This window comes from Capricornis sumatraensis, chromosome 10, assembly GCF_032405125.1.
Source record: "Capricornis sumatraensis isolate serow.1 chromosome 10, serow.2, whole genome shotgun sequence".
NCBI lineage: Eukaryota > Metazoa > Chordata > Mammalia > Artiodactyla > Bovidae > Capricornis > Capricornis sumatraensis.
In genome coordinates, this window is record NC_091078.1 from 70,636,010 (window position 1) to 70,656,365 (window position 20,356).

A 20,356-nucleotide genomic window follows, 5' to 3' on the forward strand; every position below is an offset into this window, starting at 1 on the left:
CCTTCAATTGAAGCAGGCAAGCTGAGTAGAAACTTTAACAACAACAACAGAGAAAAATAAAAACAAACAGCCTTTGTCAGTTTCAACTCTGTCCTCACTAAATAAATCATGAATAAATACCAGTTCATAAGGGTAATAAATAATTAGACTGCCTGGGGATACATCCAAGTCTTCCTAGCTGCCTGCCTGTGGGAACCTATGTGTCCAGTTCCCATTCCTAGCATAAAGTCTATATGAATTTCTTTCAGATATGCCATGTTTTCTTGTATGGCTTCTCTTCCCTTCCACTGACCTATACATGCTTTTTATTCTGATACATGTTTAAAGAGAAGGTCTTCAATTTAGGTTATATTCAGCTGATAGCACCTACTCAGTTCTGGACTGTAAGTCACAATATTTTAAAATTCAGCGCTTTTTTTTTCCCCTCTGTAGAACTATAGGTTCTATAAAGATCATTTTGATATTGACAGTTCTGTTTTCAGGGTTTAATACACAATAAGTATTCAATAAATGATGATTGAATGAAGAAACAAATGAATCAATGCCCATCACCCACAGACTTACAAAACTTTGCTGTTTTACTTGATTCTTCCTCTCATCTCCTGTGTTTATACTGTTAAGGAAGTCTCAGGATGAAAGACGTCACTGAGTCATTTATGGTGACAACTCCACTGACTGACTGTCTCAGAATATCATCCTCAAACTGCTCTGTCTCAACATTTTCCACTATAGGGGCTTATTTCCCAGCTTCCCTTGAGGTCTGAGTGGACATGTGACAGGGTTCTAGCTAATTACATAAAAGGAGTTTGATGTAAGGACGCAGGGAAATTTTGCTTTTCTAATGATCGGGGCTGTCCCCTCTGTCTTCTTTGGGTTTCAGTATAGACTTGATTTCTGTAGGTACAGCACTCATCCTGGAGCCAGGAGGCTACAACCATGAGGAAAAAGTTTAAAGATCATCAAGTCACATTGCTCTTGCTCAGCTGCCCACCCATACCCACCCCCCACGAAGTTCTTGTGCATGTGTGTGTGCTAAGTCGCTTCAGTCATGTCTGACCCTTTGGGACCCCATGGACTGTAGCCTGCCAGGCTTCTCTGTCTATGGGATTCTCCAGGCAAGAATACTGGAGGGTTTGCCATGCTCTCCTCTAGGGGCTCCTCCTGACCCTTGGATTGAACCCGCATTGGCAGACAGATTCTTTAACACTAAGCCACCTAGAAAGTCTGAAGTTCTTGTTGAAATAAAATACCTCCTTGTTTAAGTCTGTAAATTGAGATTTTCTTTTCTTATTTGTAGCTGAAAACATTTCTAATAGATGCTTTTTGAGTTGTATTCAAAATCTCATGCTGAGATCAACTTTGGGGGAGCCACCTCTGGTTTGGTTTCACCCAATAGTGGGTTCCTCCAAGTCCTGATGTGTTACCACATCACCCAAAGCTGAGTAATAATTCTCACTTTGCATATTTTAGAAACTAATTTAGACATTTCTCATTATTTCAAGGAAAAGCAATTTCTAATTTACAGAAAAATTGGATTCATATTACATATAATCATAGCTTGCTAAAATGTCAGTTTGAATTTTTTGGCTATAAATGAATGACTTACCTAATACTCTCAATTCTGCATTTGCATAAATTATCTGATATTTGTTTTCTGCAGCACATTGGTAGATACCAGAATCTGACACATTCAGCATAGTTATGATGAGTGTCCCATTTTCTATTTGAATTCTTTCCTAATAAAAGAAAAGTCACATAAAATGCTAGTGCATTACTGTAAGCATGCTCTTTACGTTTGTGTATATCTATGAGCTGTTGGGGTATGAGACCTGTTGCTTATGAAACTGAAATTAATATACTTCAAGATTCTGGGCAGTTTTCTGGACTTTAAAAAACAATGGAAATGTTCTTAACATAATTTTAGTGGTTAGTTTATTTTATGTTACCTCATTTCTTTTAAAATTGGCAGTTTTCTGCATAGAAGGTATGAGATGGTTGGATGGGAGCACTGACTCAATGGACATGAATATGATTAAATTCTGGAAGTTGGTGATGGACAGGGAGGCCTGCCTGCTGCAGTCCATGGAGTCTCAAAGAGTCAGACACAACTGAGCAACTGAATTTTATGTGGTATATAAAATAATTTGGAATACACTACCATTTCAATTTTTTCAGAAAGCATAGTCAACAATAATGTTAGACATGGATAGAATGACTAGCAAATTTCCATGGTTTTCCATCATAAAGTCTAAAAAAATTAAAATACGATGATTCAATAATTTTCTAATTGAGTACGTAAGTTAAATTCTTTTCTGCAGTGTACTATGAAGTATGTTTACACATACTTAAACACACAAAGTCTGTTGCAGAGTCCCATTTTGGGTACAATTTTGAGTGTATAGAATAAAATAGTTTAACAGGGTAAATATAACTTTAAATATTTCATGGTACCTATCACCATCCTCTAAAGATAGTAAAAGTAGGCTGGAGGACACACGGGAATGTTGTTTGCAAAAGGGATGAAGGAATTAAAGTCCAATAAAGCTGAAACAAAGAAAAGCATTCTATTCAGGTTCTAAACAACAGATGTTCTTTGTGTCTCTAACTGAGCCTGTAAGTGCAAAGTAGAGTGGTGAGCTGACATAATTATTAGGATAATTTGATGGGAAAAATAAACTTGTCTCATTTTCTATATATTGTAAAGTGTGCTTTAATTTGAAAAAATGTGGATAACTGCCTCAGTTTCCCACTTTTCTAGGTTTAGAGACAGCTATTAGCTTTCATAAAAACCAAGTTTCTGGATGATGACTGGGAGCTTGGGTTCTGAAATCAGGCACAGTATGCTTAGAATACCAATGCTAACACTTACTAGCTGCTTTGTGACCGTGGACAAATAGACGTAAGCCCTCTGAAACAATTTTTTTTCACTATACAAATGATAATCATATCTTTCTCGTAAAATTGTCATGAGGATGACATTAGATAATGTGTGGAAAATATTTAACAAAGAGCCGGGCTCATATGAGAGTTCAGTGAATGTTGTTGATGATAATGATATCATCTGAATATGGATCAATCACTGACTAAGTGCAACTTTGTACAAGTTGTCTTTCCTACCCATAAATTTCTCATTTGAATAATGGGAATAATTGTAATAGTCACTTGCATTTAAGTATTAAATAAATTAGGATATGTAAAGATTATACTACATTTCCTGGCACCTACTAAACATTCCAGAAACATTCATTGTTGCTGTTGGTAATAAAATTTCCCTAGCAGAGTAGGTGGAAGTTTAATAACACCATAGCTACTTACCTCTGGATTGAGGCGTTCACCATTCTTTAACCAGGTGTACCAAGGATCTGGCTTTCCACTGGCTTTGCATTCCCAAAATAAGCTGTCATAGATAGACAAGTATGTATTTTGGATTTTTTGTTCCCATTCTGGAGGGGCTGTTTCAAAAAGAGGCAAGAGAAACTATTTAGCAAATCAGTTAGCCAAAACATTACCCTGCATTTCAAGGACTATAGAAATCAGACGGACAAAGTTACCTGGGTCTAGTAATACTGTACTCATGATTTGAGGGAGGGGAAATGCAGGACCCCCAAAGTGGGACAATAGAAACTCTGTTGTAAATATCAGTGGACATTTTGCATAAGACTGATATTTGCCATCTATCACTTTGCTACACCTGTATAACAATTTTGGAGCTGTGGGAACAAGCTAAAGGATAATTTCATATTAGATAATAGTATATAGGTCAAGTTAGAAAACGTATATCAAATCTGAAACCCTCTGTGGGCAAAAGGCCATTAACTATATTTCGACTGAACTAACTAAAATAATTGTATCTATATCCAATATAATTATAATTCAATAGTTTGAAGCATAAATCAGATATCAGCCTTATCACATTTTAGTAGGTTTTAATCAAGTTGTTTTCCCCTATGTATAAGTCTTGACAGGGAATGATAACTTTTCGAGTTGTATGTAGGTTAAGCATATAACTTTAATTCTAGGCATGAGTTTTCCAAACCTTATTTTCTAATCTGAGAAAGTTCAACATAGTTCTGAAGCAAAAAGCAACTGATATAATTGATGTTGAAATGCTATTTAAGTATAAGGTAGTATTATCCTTGCTAACATTCATGGAAACAAGTGTGTATAAAATAAATTCTTTGAAATTATTATTTCTTCTATAATGATGATAGAAAACTCTCTAGATTTGCCATTTAATCCTTCTCCTTTGTTTAGGTCTGTTCTAGATATGTTGGAGTGGGTGAGCTTCCTGTATAATTGTACTTAACTCTCCCTCCAAACTTTTGTAGAGGACTTTTTGTATAGGTGTTAGGTAACCTTATCAAGAAGCTGCTGTTCAGTTGCTTGGTTTTGTCTATCTCTTTGAGACTCCATGGACTATGGCACTTCACACTTCCCTGTCCTTCGCTAGCTCCCAGAGTTTACTCAAATTCATGTCCATTGAGTTGGTGATGCTATCTACTCATCTCATCCTCTGATACCTTCTTCTCCTTCTGCCTTCAGTGTTTCCCAGCTTACAATGAGACATAGTTAGAAAATAGAGAAGCCTGATTTTGTACACAGAAAGTAGTCACATGTTTGTGTTTGTTTAGGAGTGCTGGCCAAGGGTAAGTTCTCAGGAAAAGGGAGAATCAACAGGGAAGGAGAGAGTCAATGCAAGAATGAGTTATTGAGTTGAACACCAAGTGGCGCTAGTGGTAAAGAACCTGCCTACCAATGCAGGAGACATGAGATGGGGGTTCGATCCCTGGGTTGGGAAGATTCCCCGGAGGAGAGCATGACAACCCACTCAGTATTCTTGCCTGGAGAATTCCATGAACAGAGAAGCCTGGTGGGCTAGGATCCATAGGTTCACAAAGAGTCAGACACAACTGAGCATGCAGAGATGATTGTAACCCATCCTCTGTGAATGTATAAGGAATCTCTATAACTGCCTGCCCAGGAAAGAAAGAGGTTTCTTCATTGTCTCTTGTCCACAGTCATTCAAGGGCAGTGCAGGTATTAACTGGAGAAGGCAATGGCAACCCACTCCAGTACTCTTGCCTGGAAAATCCCATGGACAGAGGAGCCTAGTAGGCTACATACAGTCCATGGGGTCGTGAAGAGTTGGAAACGACTGAGCGACTTCACTTTCACTTTTCACTTTCATGCACTGGAGAAGGAAATGGCAACCCACTCCAGTATTCTTGCCTAGAGAGTCCAGGGATGGGACTGATGGGCTGTCTATGGGGTCGCACAGTCAGGCTTTACTGACATGACTTAGCAGCAGCAGGTATTAACTATTAGCACATTCAGGTTATGTGTGCTTAAATTTTGAGTAGGTTCTAGAAGGGGCCAAATAGAACTGGAGCAGGAAACAGATGGGCTGCTGTGCCACCTGAGATGAGACTCTGACAGGCCACACCTGCAAAATACAGTGTCAGAGGAGGTCACCGCAGCAGTGGTTGGAGTAAGTGGTGCTGAGAGTCTTCGAAATGATATACAAGTATATCTGACTTTCAAGGCTTTTCCACTGTAACTTCTTGGACTGAAAGAGAAGTTCCTTCGGGGAGCTAGTCAAGGAGAAGAAGGAATCATGATGTCCTGTTGTGGTGAAAAGTAAGCCAAGATGAACTCCTATGGAAATCAGGGCAACCTCCAGTTACATGACACGGTTTTCACAACCTTGAGGGATAATGGATGGCAACACTTAGAAGAACTGAGTGTATTGATTAAATTGAATCATGTTTCTATCTAATATTTTTAAAATTTATAGTTTGTAAATACTTGTTTAGAAATCACCCTATTAAACATTTGATCTGGGAGGAAAAATGAACACACACATAAAATCCACATAGCTTACAGGAGTAATATATATATGGTTTATTGCTTAGTGCAATAGCTGTAACTTTAAGCTTTATTTGTTTTTTTTTAATGTGTACATTTTTTGAACACTTAGGATTCCAAAGAATAAACTTTTAACTCTACAACTACAGGTAGGTCCAACTAAGTCAGAACTACCTGAAAAAAACAAAACAATATTTCAAGTCTACCATACAGGCTTGGGTATTGTTACTTATTTCCCCCTCTCAATGGTTGTGTAATTGACTTAACTCCTCTGAATGTGCTCCATTATTTATAATGAAAATAATACTTTATAAACATATTTTGGAGGTTGTGTATTTGTGCTCACTCAATCACGTCTGACTCTTTGTGATGGGTCAAAAGGACCCTAGCCTGCCAAGCTACTCCATCCATGGAATTTTCCAGGCAAGAATACTGGAGTGGGTTGCCAGAGGAGGACCCAATATAAATGGATAGAATTCTGAAGTATAACTTAAGCACAGCAACGTAATGGACTGAGAGACTCTTGAAATTTTCAGGTATTTTTCGATTCTCAAGAAACTGGATCAATTCTCTTCTCCTTTGGAGATATGTGTGCATGTGTGTGTGCTATGTTGCTTCAATTATGTCTGATCCTTTGCAACACTAATGGTCTGTAGCCCACCAGGCTTCTCTGTTGATGGGATTCTCCAGGCCAGAATATTGGAGTGGGTTGCCATGCCCTCCTCCAGGAGATCTTCCCTACTCAGAGATTGAACCGGGGTCTCTTATATCTCCTGCATTGGCAGGCAGATTCTTTTCCACTAGCACCACCTAGGAAGCCCTTTGGGAGCATATTGACAACTAAATAGGTGAACAAGAAGCATTATTTTGTCTTATTGACCAATTACCCATTATGCTCCCACAAAGACCATTTGTACTTCTTAAATGGCAAATTTGATTGTGATAATAGATTATGTGGGGCTTCCCTGGTAACTCAGTTGTAAAGAATCTGCCTGCACTGCAGGAGACCCCGGTTTGATTCCTGAGTTGGGAAGATCCGCTGGAGAAGGAACCCACTCCAGTATTCTTGGGACTCCCTCATGGCTCAGCTGGTAAAAAATCCACCTGCAATGTGGGAGATCTGGGTTTGATCCTTGGTTTGGGAAGATCCCCTGGAGAAGGGAATGGCTACCCCCTCTAGTATTCTGGCCTGGAGAATTCCATGGACTGTATAGTCCATGGGATAGCAAAGAGTCAGACATGACGGAACGACTTTCACTTTCACTTCCATCGGTCTTATGAATAGACTTAGGTGACCAGGTTAAAGAGCTATGGTAGACTGGGCAGAATCTCATTTTAGAAGATTGTTCAAGGTTCTAATCTCAGATCTAGCAAACATTATTTGAGATCTTGTTCAATTCATCAAAGGTTAATTGCCTATAATATCACTGAAAATTATTTCTACACTTTATTGCTATAAAAATTATGTGAATTAATATTTGTAAAATCTTCTATGTAAGCTAGCAGTTGCTTTATTAATGTGAGAGAAAGTACTTTATTATTGATTTCCAGTTTATAGAGACATCAATTTTATGGTTAAGTTTTTTTTATCTATATATTTGTCAGTTTAGTAGAAAAATGACATATCTATTAGCCAAAGCCTGTGTAATATTTTGCTGCTCCTAAAAAAACTCCCAGTTACAGCCTCACAATTTTATTTACAAAAGAATGGAAGAGTCCAGAGACTTTGGATTAAAAAATAGGAGCTATCAAAAGAATATATGTATAAACTCAATTGACAGCTTCTGAAGTGGCTCAGTGGTAAAGAATCTGCAGGCTGATGCAGGAAATGCAAGAGAGAACGGTTCAATCCCTGGATCAGGAGGACCTGTCAGGAGGAAATGGCAACCCACTCCAGTATTCTTCCTGGAGAATTCCATGGACAGAGGAGCCAGGCAGGCTACCTTCCATGGGATTACAAAGAGCTGGACAAGACTGGGTGACTGAGAACACATGTATAAACTTAATTAGCATTCCTTCTAGGTAATTACAATACCTTTGAAATTTTATTTATTAAAATATATAGTTTTGTTTCCAATTACTTTATTACTGATTATAAATGTGTCACATAGAAACATGTCACACAGAAAATGACTTTTGGCCATAAATAAACACAGCTTTTAAAGTCCTCTAGTACAGAAGACATGGAAGAACAGACTCTTTCCAAATAGGAAAAGGAGTATGTCAAGGCTGTATATTGTCACCCTGCTTATTTAACTTATATGCAGAGTACACCATGAGAAACGCTGGGCTGGAAGAAGCACAAGCTGGAATCAAGATTGCCGGGAGAAATATCAATCACCTCAGATATGCAGATGACACCACCCTTATGGCAGAAAGTGAAGAGGAACTAAAAAGCCTCTTGAAGAAAGTGAAAGCAGAGAGTGAAAAAGTTGGCTTAAAGCTCAACATTCAGAAAACTAAGATCATGGCATCTGGTCCCATCACTTCATGGGAAATAGACGGGGAAACAGTGGACACAGTGTCAGACTTTATTTTGGGGGGCTCCAAAATCACTGCAGATGGTGACTGCAGCCATGAAATTAAAAGACGCTTACTCTTTGGAAGGAAAGTTATGATCAACCTAGATAGCATATTAAAAAGCAGAGACATTACTTTGCCGACTAAGGTCCGTCTAGTCAAGGCTATGGTTTTTCCTGTGGTCATGTATGGATGTGTGAGTTGGACTGTGAAGAAAGCTGAGTGCCGAAGAATTGATGCTTTTGAACTGTGGTGTTGGAGAAGACTCTTGAGAGTCCCTTGGACTGCAAGGACATCCAACCAGTCCATTCTAAAGGACATCAGTCCTGGGTGTTCTTTGGAAGGAATGATGCGGAAGCTGAAACTCCAGTACTTTGGCCACCTCATGCGAAGAGTTGACTTATTGGAAAAGACTCTGATGCTGGGAGGGATTGGGGGCAGAAGGAGAAGGAGACGACAGAGGATGAGATGGCTGGATGGTATCACTGACTTGATGGACATGAGTTTGAGTGAACTCCGGGAGTTGGTGATGGCCAGGGAGGCCTGGTGTGCTGCAGTTCATGGGGTTACAAGGAGTTGGACACGACTGAGTGACCAAACTGACCTGAGTACAGACGTGTTAAATATAGCTAAGTTAAGAGTATTTTAAAAGCAGCAAACATTTTGACAATCCTGAGGTATATTTTGTGGTTTATTTGATGTCAAAAAAAAAAAAAAAAAGTGAACTACATGCAAGTGTGTATTTTGGCCTGGAGGAAAGAAGACACAAGGACAAACATTAGAAAATATATGTTTTTATCATCTCTCTTAAGTCCATGAGAGATTCTGATAACTGAGACAACTATATTTTTAAACGAAGTAATGAGTTTATTTTTCTCTTGTCTACATATATGTAGACAATCTTGAGAAACATAAACAAGTACTGAAAACTACCATAAGTATTATGCTTCTGTCATTTTCTCCTTTTGTAATTTCTGTTTGGGATTATCATTAAGATTGTCACAGGCTGCTGCTGAATTTATTAAGGGAAATGTATTGAATTCCATTTTACTTTGTGTTATAAACTTCTATGGCTTTTAACACGACACTGCTCATCTTTCAAAGGAATTTATAATAAACAATAACATGCATAGACTATGCTGAAATTAAAGCCATATTTTAAAAATGGTCATTCCCATCGGCTAATCATTGAATTTAGCATCTTTACTTGGAAATGTGTCTTCTCTATTTCTCCTATGACACTTGCCCACAACATGCTAAACAGTCTCACTATTTTCTATGAAGGATATCACCAAATATTTCATATACTTTTTGAAATTCTATTAGCTCACCATAGAAAATGAGTTGACCCCTTGCAAGGTTTCTTCCTCGAAGGTTACTTGCAATACACTCATAGAAGCCTTCATCTTCCTGTTGAAAGTTCGGGATTTCAAGGGTAGCTTGGGATTTGCTGTATTTGACTTTCCCCGGCAATGGGCTTCCATCCAACCTCCTCCAACTAATATCAGGGACGGGACTAAACAGTTATACCTCATTAGAATAGAAGATGGTTTAGTCTTTACGACAGCAGGATAAAATAAGAATTCCTTAAGCTTAACTCTCAAGGAAAAATATCAGTCAATCCACTACATTGTGACTAGTTTTCAGATTATGCAGTCATTCACCGTTCACTCATCCAGCAATTTTAATAGTTTATTAAGTGCCTGCCATGAGCAAGTCACGGTAGTAAGATCAGGGAATAAATTGATGACTAAACCTGTTTTCTGTCCTCATGTTGCTCACCGGCTAGAGGGGAAAGCAGACAATAAACACAATATAAAAATCAGATTTGTAAATTGCAATAACTGAAACAAAGGTAAGAGCCTGCAGAGATAGTAACAGGATTGTATCAATTTAAATATGAAGGTCAGGAAATTCTGTGAGGATGTGATATTTAAGAGGAGGCAATTTCTTTCTGTGTTTACCGATTCTAAGGCAAAAACTCAGATTCCTCTATAGCTAAATTGGTACTAATAGGTAACTGAAGACATACATGACCGGTGAGCTAGATTATCAAAAGAGATCAGTACTATATAACAGACCCGAATGAAATGGTAGTATAGGATCTGCTATCCTCAAAAGAATGTATTATTTATACACATTTTTTTAATGACATTAAAAAAAATCTTTGCATTGTACTTTGTCTCTTTTCAGAAAGAATGTGGAAACAATTCCTTTATTTTAGGAATTTAGCTTAATATGTTATATGTAATATATTTCATCTAATATGATTACCTTTTTAAGCAGCAAAAAAAATGCATTTTATAATATATGAATCTAAGTGTCAAAAATAGAGATGAATTTAGAAATTCATGGTGAAGAAGGCCTTACTTTTACAGATATAATAGAATGTAATGAAAATGTAGGCTATAAAATTCTAACCAGAAAATATTCCCTAATAAACTAATCATTTGAAAAATCAACCCCAATCTATTAGCACTAACATCTTTCCTATTTTCAAGTAAATTTTCATTCCTTAATAGATTTTCAGGTGCTTAAATAATTTCTCTTATAAATGTTTTCAGCTTAATAATAGTAAAAATCATTTTGCAAAACCAAATTATAACCTCTGTAGAAGATGCAGGACTTTTTCCAAGTCCTCAAAAATAATATAGGAGAACCTCCCAATCATATACAAAGTGGTTAACAAATAAAGATCTATAGAATCTGAGCTGTAAGAACTGCAGATAATTGGTGATGATTCACTAGAGGCTTCAAATTAAGCAACAAAATTGTGGAAGCCTCAAGAATTTTTCATTGGCCAACAATGAGGATCCTGATGTGCCAATCACTGTGTAGAAAGTCATAAATATGCTCACACATATTTCACAGAAGGAATACTCACCAATCAATGTTTGATTTGTCTATTTTTCTCAGAATTAGCATACAGTGACAAATACAACTTGAATTTTAATTAAATACAAAAATCATAATTTTAATAAATTTTGTTTTTGTCCTTTCAAAAAGCCTTGACACTATAACTTTAGGTTGATATTTTAATATAACAGCATATTCCTGCCAACAAGTAACCTCAGGTAGCTTGTTTTCTTATTCATTCATTTTATTAAATACAGAACTACAAGTTCCAAATAATTATTCCAAAACAAAGTTCTAAAAGAAAGTTTATTCACTGATAAAGAAGTCTGAGGCAGTGTTATCCAATTTTTAAAAATAGATACTAAACTTTCATGTTTACATGTGAGGTGGTGAGGATATAAATGCCTTTTATTTTCCTTTTTCTGCTTATCTCAATTTTTCCATTATTTTTCTGCAATAAGGATGTATTACCCTCGTAATAGAAAAATTCTAAGAAAATTCATTTACAAAGAGAAAAATAAATAGAGGCTCTGATATTTATCTGAATCCATGATTCTTTATCTTTTTTATGATAATGTATCTCTGAGGTTTATGCAAAATACATGCAAAACATTCAACTAAAAAAGGTTTTAACCTAAAACATTAAGAAAAAAAAATCACTAAAGGCTGAATATTTTCCAGTTGTTATATCATGTTCTTTATTTTAACTGTGAAGACGGGAGCCAATTTTTAACCTATTTATCTAAATCTTTGAACCAGTAATTGAACAGTATACTTTAATTACAATACCAACAGTAAGGGACCTTTAAATACTTCTCAGTATGGTACTTCTATATAGCCATTAGACACGCATAAAAATGATATTCTGTGAAAGTGAATGTTAGTGGCATATAAGACCAAAAACTGAGCAGTATAATCCTTGTGAAAAATTATGACTGTGAAATATATTTTAAGAATGATGCTCTATAAGGTCAAAATTATACTAGAAGGCAAAAAATATAAAACAGACATGATATTGAAGAGATATTTAAGCTTCTCACTTAAAGAACAACCTCTAGATAGATGCTTCTTTTTCTTACCTCAGTTATGTTTAGAGTGATACACCTGGTCTAATAAACCACTCAACTGTGGAGAAAGTTGTAAGTTTCAGTGTACTGGTTTCTAACATAAGAGCTTCCAATTTTGAAGAAGGATTTAAGAATTAGACTCTTGTATTCTCAGTCTTCTCGGAGAAGGCAATGGCATCCCACTCCAGCACTCTTGCCTGGAAATTCCCATGGACGGAGGAGCCTGATGGGCTGCAGTCCATGGGGTCGCTAAGAGTCGGACACGACTGAGCGACTTCCCTTTCACTTTTCATTTTCATGCATTGGAGAAGGAAATGGCAACCCACTCCAGTGTTCTTGCCTGGAGAATCCCAGGGATGGCGGAGCCCAATGGGCTGCCATCTGTGGGGTCGCACAGAGTCGGACACGACTGAAGCGACGTAGCAGCGGCATTCTCAGTCTTAAAGCTCAACATTCAGAAAACGAAGATCATGGCATACGGTCCCATCACCTCATGGGAAATAGATGGGGAAACAGTGGAAACAGTGTCCGACTTTATTTTGGGGGGCTCCAAAATCACTGCAAATGGTGACTGCAGCCATGAAATTAAAAGATGCTTACTCCTTGGAAGAAAAGTTATGATTAACCTAGATGGCATATTCAAAAGCAGAGACGTTACTTTGCCGACTAAGGTCTGTCTAGTCAAGGCAATGGTTTTTCCAGTAGTCATGTATGGATGTGCAAGTTGGACTATGAAGAAGGCTGAGAACCGAAGAATTGATGCTTTTGAACTGTGGTATTGGAGAAGACTCTTGAGAGTCCCTTGGACTGCAAGGAGATCCAATCAGTCCATTCTAAAGGAGATCAGCCCTGGGTGTTCTTTGGAAGGAATGATGCTAAAGTTCCAATACTTTGGCCACCTCTTGCGAAGAGTTGACTCATTGGAAAAGACTCTGATGCTGGGAGGGATTGGGGGCAGAAGGAGAAGGGGACGACAGAGGATGGGATGGCTGGATGGCATCACTGACTCGATGGACGTGAGTGTGAGTGAACTCCGGGAGTTGGTGATGGACAGGGAGGCCTGGTGTGCTGCGATTCATGGGGTCGCAAAGAGTCGGACATGACTGAGCGACTAAACTGAACTGGACAGATTCTCAGTCTGCATTGGACATGTGTTTATTTTTGTGTGTGCATTTTTATTTTCTTTGGAAAACCCAGTGCTTCCTATCTTTAGTCCATTGGATTTGAATTGGATGGACCTCACCTCTGAGGACTTCCCAGGTGGCTCAGTGGTAATGAGTCTGTCATTCATTGCAGGAGACACGGATTTTATCCCTGGATTGGGAAGATCCCCTGGAAAAGGAAATGGCAACCCACCCCAGTATTCTTGGCTAGAAAACTCTATCAGCAGAGGAGCCTGACAGGTTGTATAGTCTATGGGATTGCAAGAGTCAGACACAGCTAAGCATGCATGCGTGCACATCTGGATGCAGGAGTGAGCACAGAACTCAGGTCTTGCCATTAGAAATTGGTGTATTGTGGCCACCATGGTGGGTCAACTATGGTAACTAAGACAACACAGCCAGATCAATTCTGGGACTGCCTTTGAAAGAGCTATTAAAGACAGGATCTTTTGTCACTAGTTTTCCTCAGATGTTAGGATGTATACTTGGCACTTCTAGGCAACAATTTCCAACGAAATGGACACAGTGTGTTTGAAAACCAAGGCTAACACAAAGAAAGGTAACTTGGAATTCTTCACTTGCCTATATTAAATCATGTCAATGCCAAAAAAAAAAAAACAAAAAAACCTCAAATATATCTGTTAGTCAATAGTCATTTTTTGCCTTATGCCTGTTTGCATAGTTTTCCTGCTACTTTCATTTTAAAAAAAGACTTAAGAAATAAGCTGAATACCTGGGTTAAAAAGTTGTTAAGATATTTTCTACCTGTGTGATAGAATTGTATGACATGGTATTAGTACATTTCTTTAGGATACTATATTTTATTTACCCTCTGGATATTTTAGAGTTCTCAGAGCAACTAAACTATCAAAAATAGTCACTCAAACATTTATTTTTTTAATTGAGTCTTATCGAGTGCATTTTATGGCTGCATTTCATGTTAAAATTTTTAATGGGAAAAAAATCAAATTTTATATGACTTTGCAGGTACTAATTCAATGTTAAGGTTTTTTTCAGATTTGCTATGTCATTACAAAATATGAATGTCAGGAGCCTCTTGATTACTGCTGATCATGTGCGCTATAGAGTCAAGGAGCATAACTGTAAAGCATAGATTATATAAAAATGCACATTCGTTTTAATGAAAAGTTCTCATTTAGTCTGGGCATGTTCTATGAAGACAGTAAATGATATAAATGATGTAGATTTTAAAAGAATGAACCATGTGACAGTGGCGACTTATGTTTTATTGGTACAAACTAAGGATTATAACCAGGGAGACAGCATGTCTCTGAGAAACTGTTCCAAAGAGGTAGGGGGAAAGATCAGTATACATGTGATTTTGGTGAAGGGAGAGTATGTTCAGTAAAGCACATATTTTTTGCAAAAGGCTTCTGCTAGTCATGAGGAGGAGTCATCATCATGATGAATTTTAGGGCTTTTCTAGATATCAGAGGATATAAGAATCAGGCTCATAAAATCAGCTCCTGAAAATATCTAACTATCTGAAGACCTATTCTGCCAGTTTTACCCAGAGCACAGGTTACCTCATTTTTGCTCTCTACCCTGAACTCCTTTCAGGGGATGTTGAAAGTCAGTAGCTACAACAACACATTATTTAATCCTTGTAGAGGTAGATGGCAAGTGCCAAAGGCAAGTGCCAATTAGTAATTAACAATTAATTGCTTTAGATTTCACACCCTCTCTCTTTTCTGAAGCCATCCCAAGTGGACAGTGTGTGGGAAAAACTAAAGTCAACAAAAGATGAAATTATATTAGTAGTGAGTTCAATTTCAAATGTAAGCTAAATTTTCTAAGATATACCATTCTATGTAAGCAATGAAATACTAATACTTATATTAATATTAATAGCAAAGCTATTAGAATACTATATATAGAGTACAGAGCAGAGTGTAATTCTTAAACTTACCAGCTATATTTTATTGTACATTTATAAAATAAATTTTCTCATTTATAGAATAGGGCTTGCTGTGCTGTGATTAGTCACTCAGTCATGTCTGACTCTTTGCGACCTCATGGACTGTAGGCTGCCAGACTCCTATGCCCATGGGGATTCTCTAGACCAGAATACTGGAGTGGGTTGCCATGCCCTCCTTCAGGGGATCTTTCCAACCTAGGGATCAAACCCAGATCTCCCTCACTGTAGGCAGATTCTTTACTGTCTGAGCAACCAGGGAAGCCCAAGAATACAGGGTGGGTAGCTTATCCCTTCTCCAGGAGATCTTCTCAACCCAGGAATTTAACCAGGGTCTCCTGCTTTGCAGGCAGAATCTTTACCTGCTGAGCTACCCAGGAAGCTGAGAATAGGGCTTAATACTAGTATATATTTTGCAGGATTATAGTGAAGATTAAATTGTATTAATATACATCTCATATATTTAATATCATCTAAAACACATGAAAGAGTATTTTTGTGTTAATGACTTTAAAAATAATTTTAAATTATTATTTTTATCATTTCAAAATAAGAATCCTAGCTTATGTTTATTTGTTTTCTATTCTCCTTTAAGAACTCTGTATGACTAGGCATTTAACATAAATTGATTTATGAATCATGCATAAACTAAAATCAGATCTCCATACTGTACATGAAATGGGTGCACAAGCACACATATATGTCTCTGGAAGTAAATGTCCTGCTTCTGCCTGTTTGATAGACTGACTGCTAAGGAGATAATTAATGCCTCTGATCATAGCCATCATGTTCATTTCCTTATCATGGGAGCAGGGATCTCTCAAGTGAGCTATAGCACGCTTTGTTGTAAAATACTTTTTTTTTTTTAACTTGACAAATCATCTAGGACCATTGTAGTAGGGAGGAAAGTAATTAGACAACTTTCACCAAAGAGGAAAAAAAATGCTTTGTGAGAAAGCTAAGCATTTATTTATGAATAGTAATAACCATTAATTGAGTGCTTACTATGTTCCAGGCTTGTGACAGATGGTGTCCATATGTCATCTCAGTTTAATAATATTCAGCTGGAAGCTGCTAACAATCCTAATTAGCTTTTTGAAATGGTACTCACGTTTAGACAGGTAATTTCTGCTAAATTATTACCTGCCAATTCTCTTCCACTTAGAGTTCCAGTACAGGCTAATTTATTGTGATCCACCTTCCAATTCTGAGTTGCCACCCATTCATTTATTAGCACTAGGAGACTCCTTTTCCTTCTGTGGCTTCAACATTCTTTTTAAGACCTATCTAGCTTATCTGTGTTGATGGTATCAGTGATGCAGTAGGCCCTGGCAGTTCATTTTAATTTAAAATAAGCGGTCTATTTAAAATCCACAGTTCATATATTAATGTATGAAGAATTCAATGGAACAGGGAGATCTTTGAAGGGTCTTCAGAATGAGGATTCTTATTATACCACTTGAAGCTCTGTCGTTAAAGGGTTAAGTCAAAATACATGGTACCACCATCATCCTGTAACTTCAGGTATCAGCCATTTCTGGCAAAATTTCCCTTTCAGCTCCAAATCCACCCTCCCCCCACCCCCAACACACACACACACACACACTTCTTAAAAAAAAAACAAAACAAAACTTAACAAATGCGGTCAAAATCCAACTTGAATACAAATCTCAGAAAAGAAAACAAGTTTGAAGCAATTCTCTCATTCAACGTTTCCTCACAGCACAGATGAGACATTCATGAACTGTGTATTTCAGAAAACTTTACAGAAACCTCTTCTTATTTTGTATCTATATTTTCCTGAAACATGTGTCTGCACAGTTCTAAAAGACTTCTAGGTCATAAAAGCAAATTTTATTTCTCTTTCCTTCCTTTCCTCCCTTTCTGTCACTCTTTCCTTCTTTGTCTCTATCTTTCTTCCTTACTCAAGTCCTGTCCCTCTCTCTTTTTCTTTCTTCCCTCCCCCTTTTATTTATCTTTTTACCCTCTTCCTCTGGTTTTGTGCTTCTTAAGTAGCATTGCCATGAGGACTTCTACTTATTACTCTCTTGTCATTGTGCTTTTACAGAGTGAGCATCCTATTAATTTTATCTGGAGACAGAGAATATATTCGTTAACCATCTGGCCTAATTCAGGCTGAATTAAAAGTTAAATTAGAGCTCTTCCCACCCTTGTAGAAACTGTGCTTCACTTGTATACTTTTAGCCCATAAATAGAATTTTCATTACTAGTGCTATTTGAGAAAGCTTATATTTTTCCCTTGGATTTCTTAAACCTCATTATCCACAGCTTAAATCCAGGCTATACCAAGTTTTAAGTAGAAACTGGTACAGAGAACCAGTTTCCTAAGATGCTTATATTTGGGATTATTCTTAACTTGAACCTCATTTCAGAAAATCCTGTCTGAGGCCATTTTTAATCGAAGAGTAGGAAGCAGAATAACAAAACCAGCACAGAGTGCCTCTGTTCAATTTTCAGACTGTTCAACTAACTGCTTTCATTTCCTCAACCTGAAATATTCATACAAAGGGCTTGGGATATAAGATTGTCCTATGGGAATACAATATGGATAAATTCATGAGTTCTGTAGAAAAGCAATCTCACTATTACGGAAAAAAGGAATTTTTTTTTCTTTTTTCTCTGTGTGATCTAAATGTAGTCATGATCCTGTTCTCCTGGTCAGTGTCTATACCAGGTTTCCCATGGAGGAGAAAACATTATCATGCGCATGCATTTTTCTGATATTTGACACTGCACTTGTTGCAGCCAGTTGAAAAGCCCACAAATAGTTTGGTCTTAATAGCAGTGGTAGCAACCAGTACTTGCCTGTAGGATACTGGCAAGTTTTGTTTAATAGCGTGCAAATTACCTCACATCTCTGAGCCTCAGCTTTCTCTTCATAACTAGAGATAGTAATGGGTACATGAAAGGCTGCTTGAAAGGATAAAATGGGGATATATATTATGAGAATAAATTGTGAAATATAAAGTTAGAACCTATAATAAAGTTTGCTAAATTGTCTCAGTACCATGATCATCCACACAGGGACAGTAAGGTTCTATTGTCCCAAGTTCCTAAGACTTTTATGGCCACTTTTTACTCCACAGTGTAAGCACTAATTGGTACATGAAACGTAAAACAGGAGCCCATAATTTCAAGGTATAGTAGGGCTGAAAATAACACTGTAATAGCAGGGAAAAAAAAAAGAAAAAGAAAACTATCCCTTGGTTGATAGTGTCTCCATAATGTATTATGAATACATAATATTAATCCTAAATAAATATTTCACCAAGTATATGAGTGCTATGTTGCTGTACAAGAGAGGAAATTATACTTTGGTCAAGGTAGGTTCTGGAGGCTCACGTTCCTTCAAAATTATGTTGAGAGGTAGAATTCCTTAGAAATTATAGGGCTTGACTTTAGCTCAGCTCATAATCATAAATGTTCACATAAAGAAATTAAGGAGACATTATATATGGTTTGTTATATTTAATCATTCTATTATTAATATATCTAACATTTATTGATCACCTTCTATGCCAGGCACTGTGCTAAGTGCTTCATTGAAACTATATGATGATGTCTTAAGACACAAGACTGTTACTATTAACATTTTGTAGATAAGGAGATTGGGAATAGAATAGGTTGGTAACAGGTCCAATATCAACCAGTGAATTACAAAAAAAAATGATTTGAACTAAAGTCTCTTTCCCTAGTGATTGAGCCCTAAACTACCATGCTCTGCTGCTCCTGCATGAGCTAAACAGCTACAGCATGAGAATCATCTTTTTGGTTAGTATAATGTTGCTTAGAAATATATTCCTTACCTAATTAACTAATGTATTTTATAATCAGGGGGTAGAGTTTCTTTTGTCCAGGGGCCAGAAGATGAAATCAGAGTTGTTTTTGTTTTAACATATTGAGATGCCTCCAAATTCCAATAAAATTTCTAGAGATGGGTTCCAAGGTTAACAGGAAAAATGGAAGTAACTTCTTTTCCTTCAGTTCAGTTCCAACTTGGATTTGAAATCTTTCTCTCCTGCAATTGCCAGTTACTTAAAAAGTAAGATTTGTAAGTCTCCTGAGAAAGGTGATGGTAGACTGAGATGGAAAGGAAAAAGAGTTACTTGCAGAAGTATATATATATATATTCTTTTTGGATGATTTTTAGGGCCTTTAGATTAATTTGATTTTTGAAACATAATGTAAAAATCCAATTTTGATTTTGAAATAGGAAAAAAAAAAGTGAATGGAATCTTTGACTTTTTGGATTCAGTATGTAAGATCAAAAGAGACCCAACTTGTAATTTGGTCCATTTGAAAATGGACCTTCCACAGTTCTTGAGGAGAATTTGCCAACACATATCAGAAACTTTAACTTTTAAATTCCTGTTATTGAATAATTTAATTTTCTAAAATTATACTGAAGAGGTTTGCATGCAGATGGACAAACTGCAGCCCCAAGAATATTCATTTCATCATTATTTATGACAAAAAAAAATGTAAACAAAATAGAAATTAAATGTCCACAGAAGATATTAAGAAGAGGTGGCAAGAGTACACAGAAGAACTGTACCAAAAAGATCTTCATGACCCAGATAATCATGAAGGTGTGATCACTCCCACTCACCCAGAGCCAGACATCCTGGAATGTGAAGTCAGGTAGGCCTTAGGAAGCATCACTATGAACAAAGCTGGTGGAGGCGATGGAATTCCAGTTGAGCTATTCCAAATCCTGAAAGATGATGCTGTGAAAGTGCTGCACTCAATATGCCACCAAGTTTGGAAAACTCAGCAGTGGCCACAGGACTGGAAAAGGTCAGTTTTCATTCCAATCCCAAAGAAAGGCAATGCCAAAGAATGCTCAAACTACCTCACAATTGCACTCATCTCACATGCTAGTAAAGTAATGCTCAAAATTCTCCAAGCCAGGCTTCAGTAGTACATGA

General features: G+C 37.1%; 1 protein-coding gene across 1 annotated transcript in view; it reads right to left on the minus strand.

The window, feature by feature from the left end:
• The window catches only part of CNTN6 (contactin 6), a 170,576-nt gene that overhangs the window by 72,778 nt on the left and 77,442 nt on the right, over window positions 1-20,356 (minus strand). Inside the window, 3 exon segments of the mRNA XM_068982444.1 lie at window positions 1,607-1,736; window positions 3,316-3,452; window positions 9,717-9,901. Of these exon segments, the coding sequence (XP_068838545.1) occupies window positions 1,607-1,736; window positions 3,316-3,452; window positions 9,717-9,901 (452 nt within the window).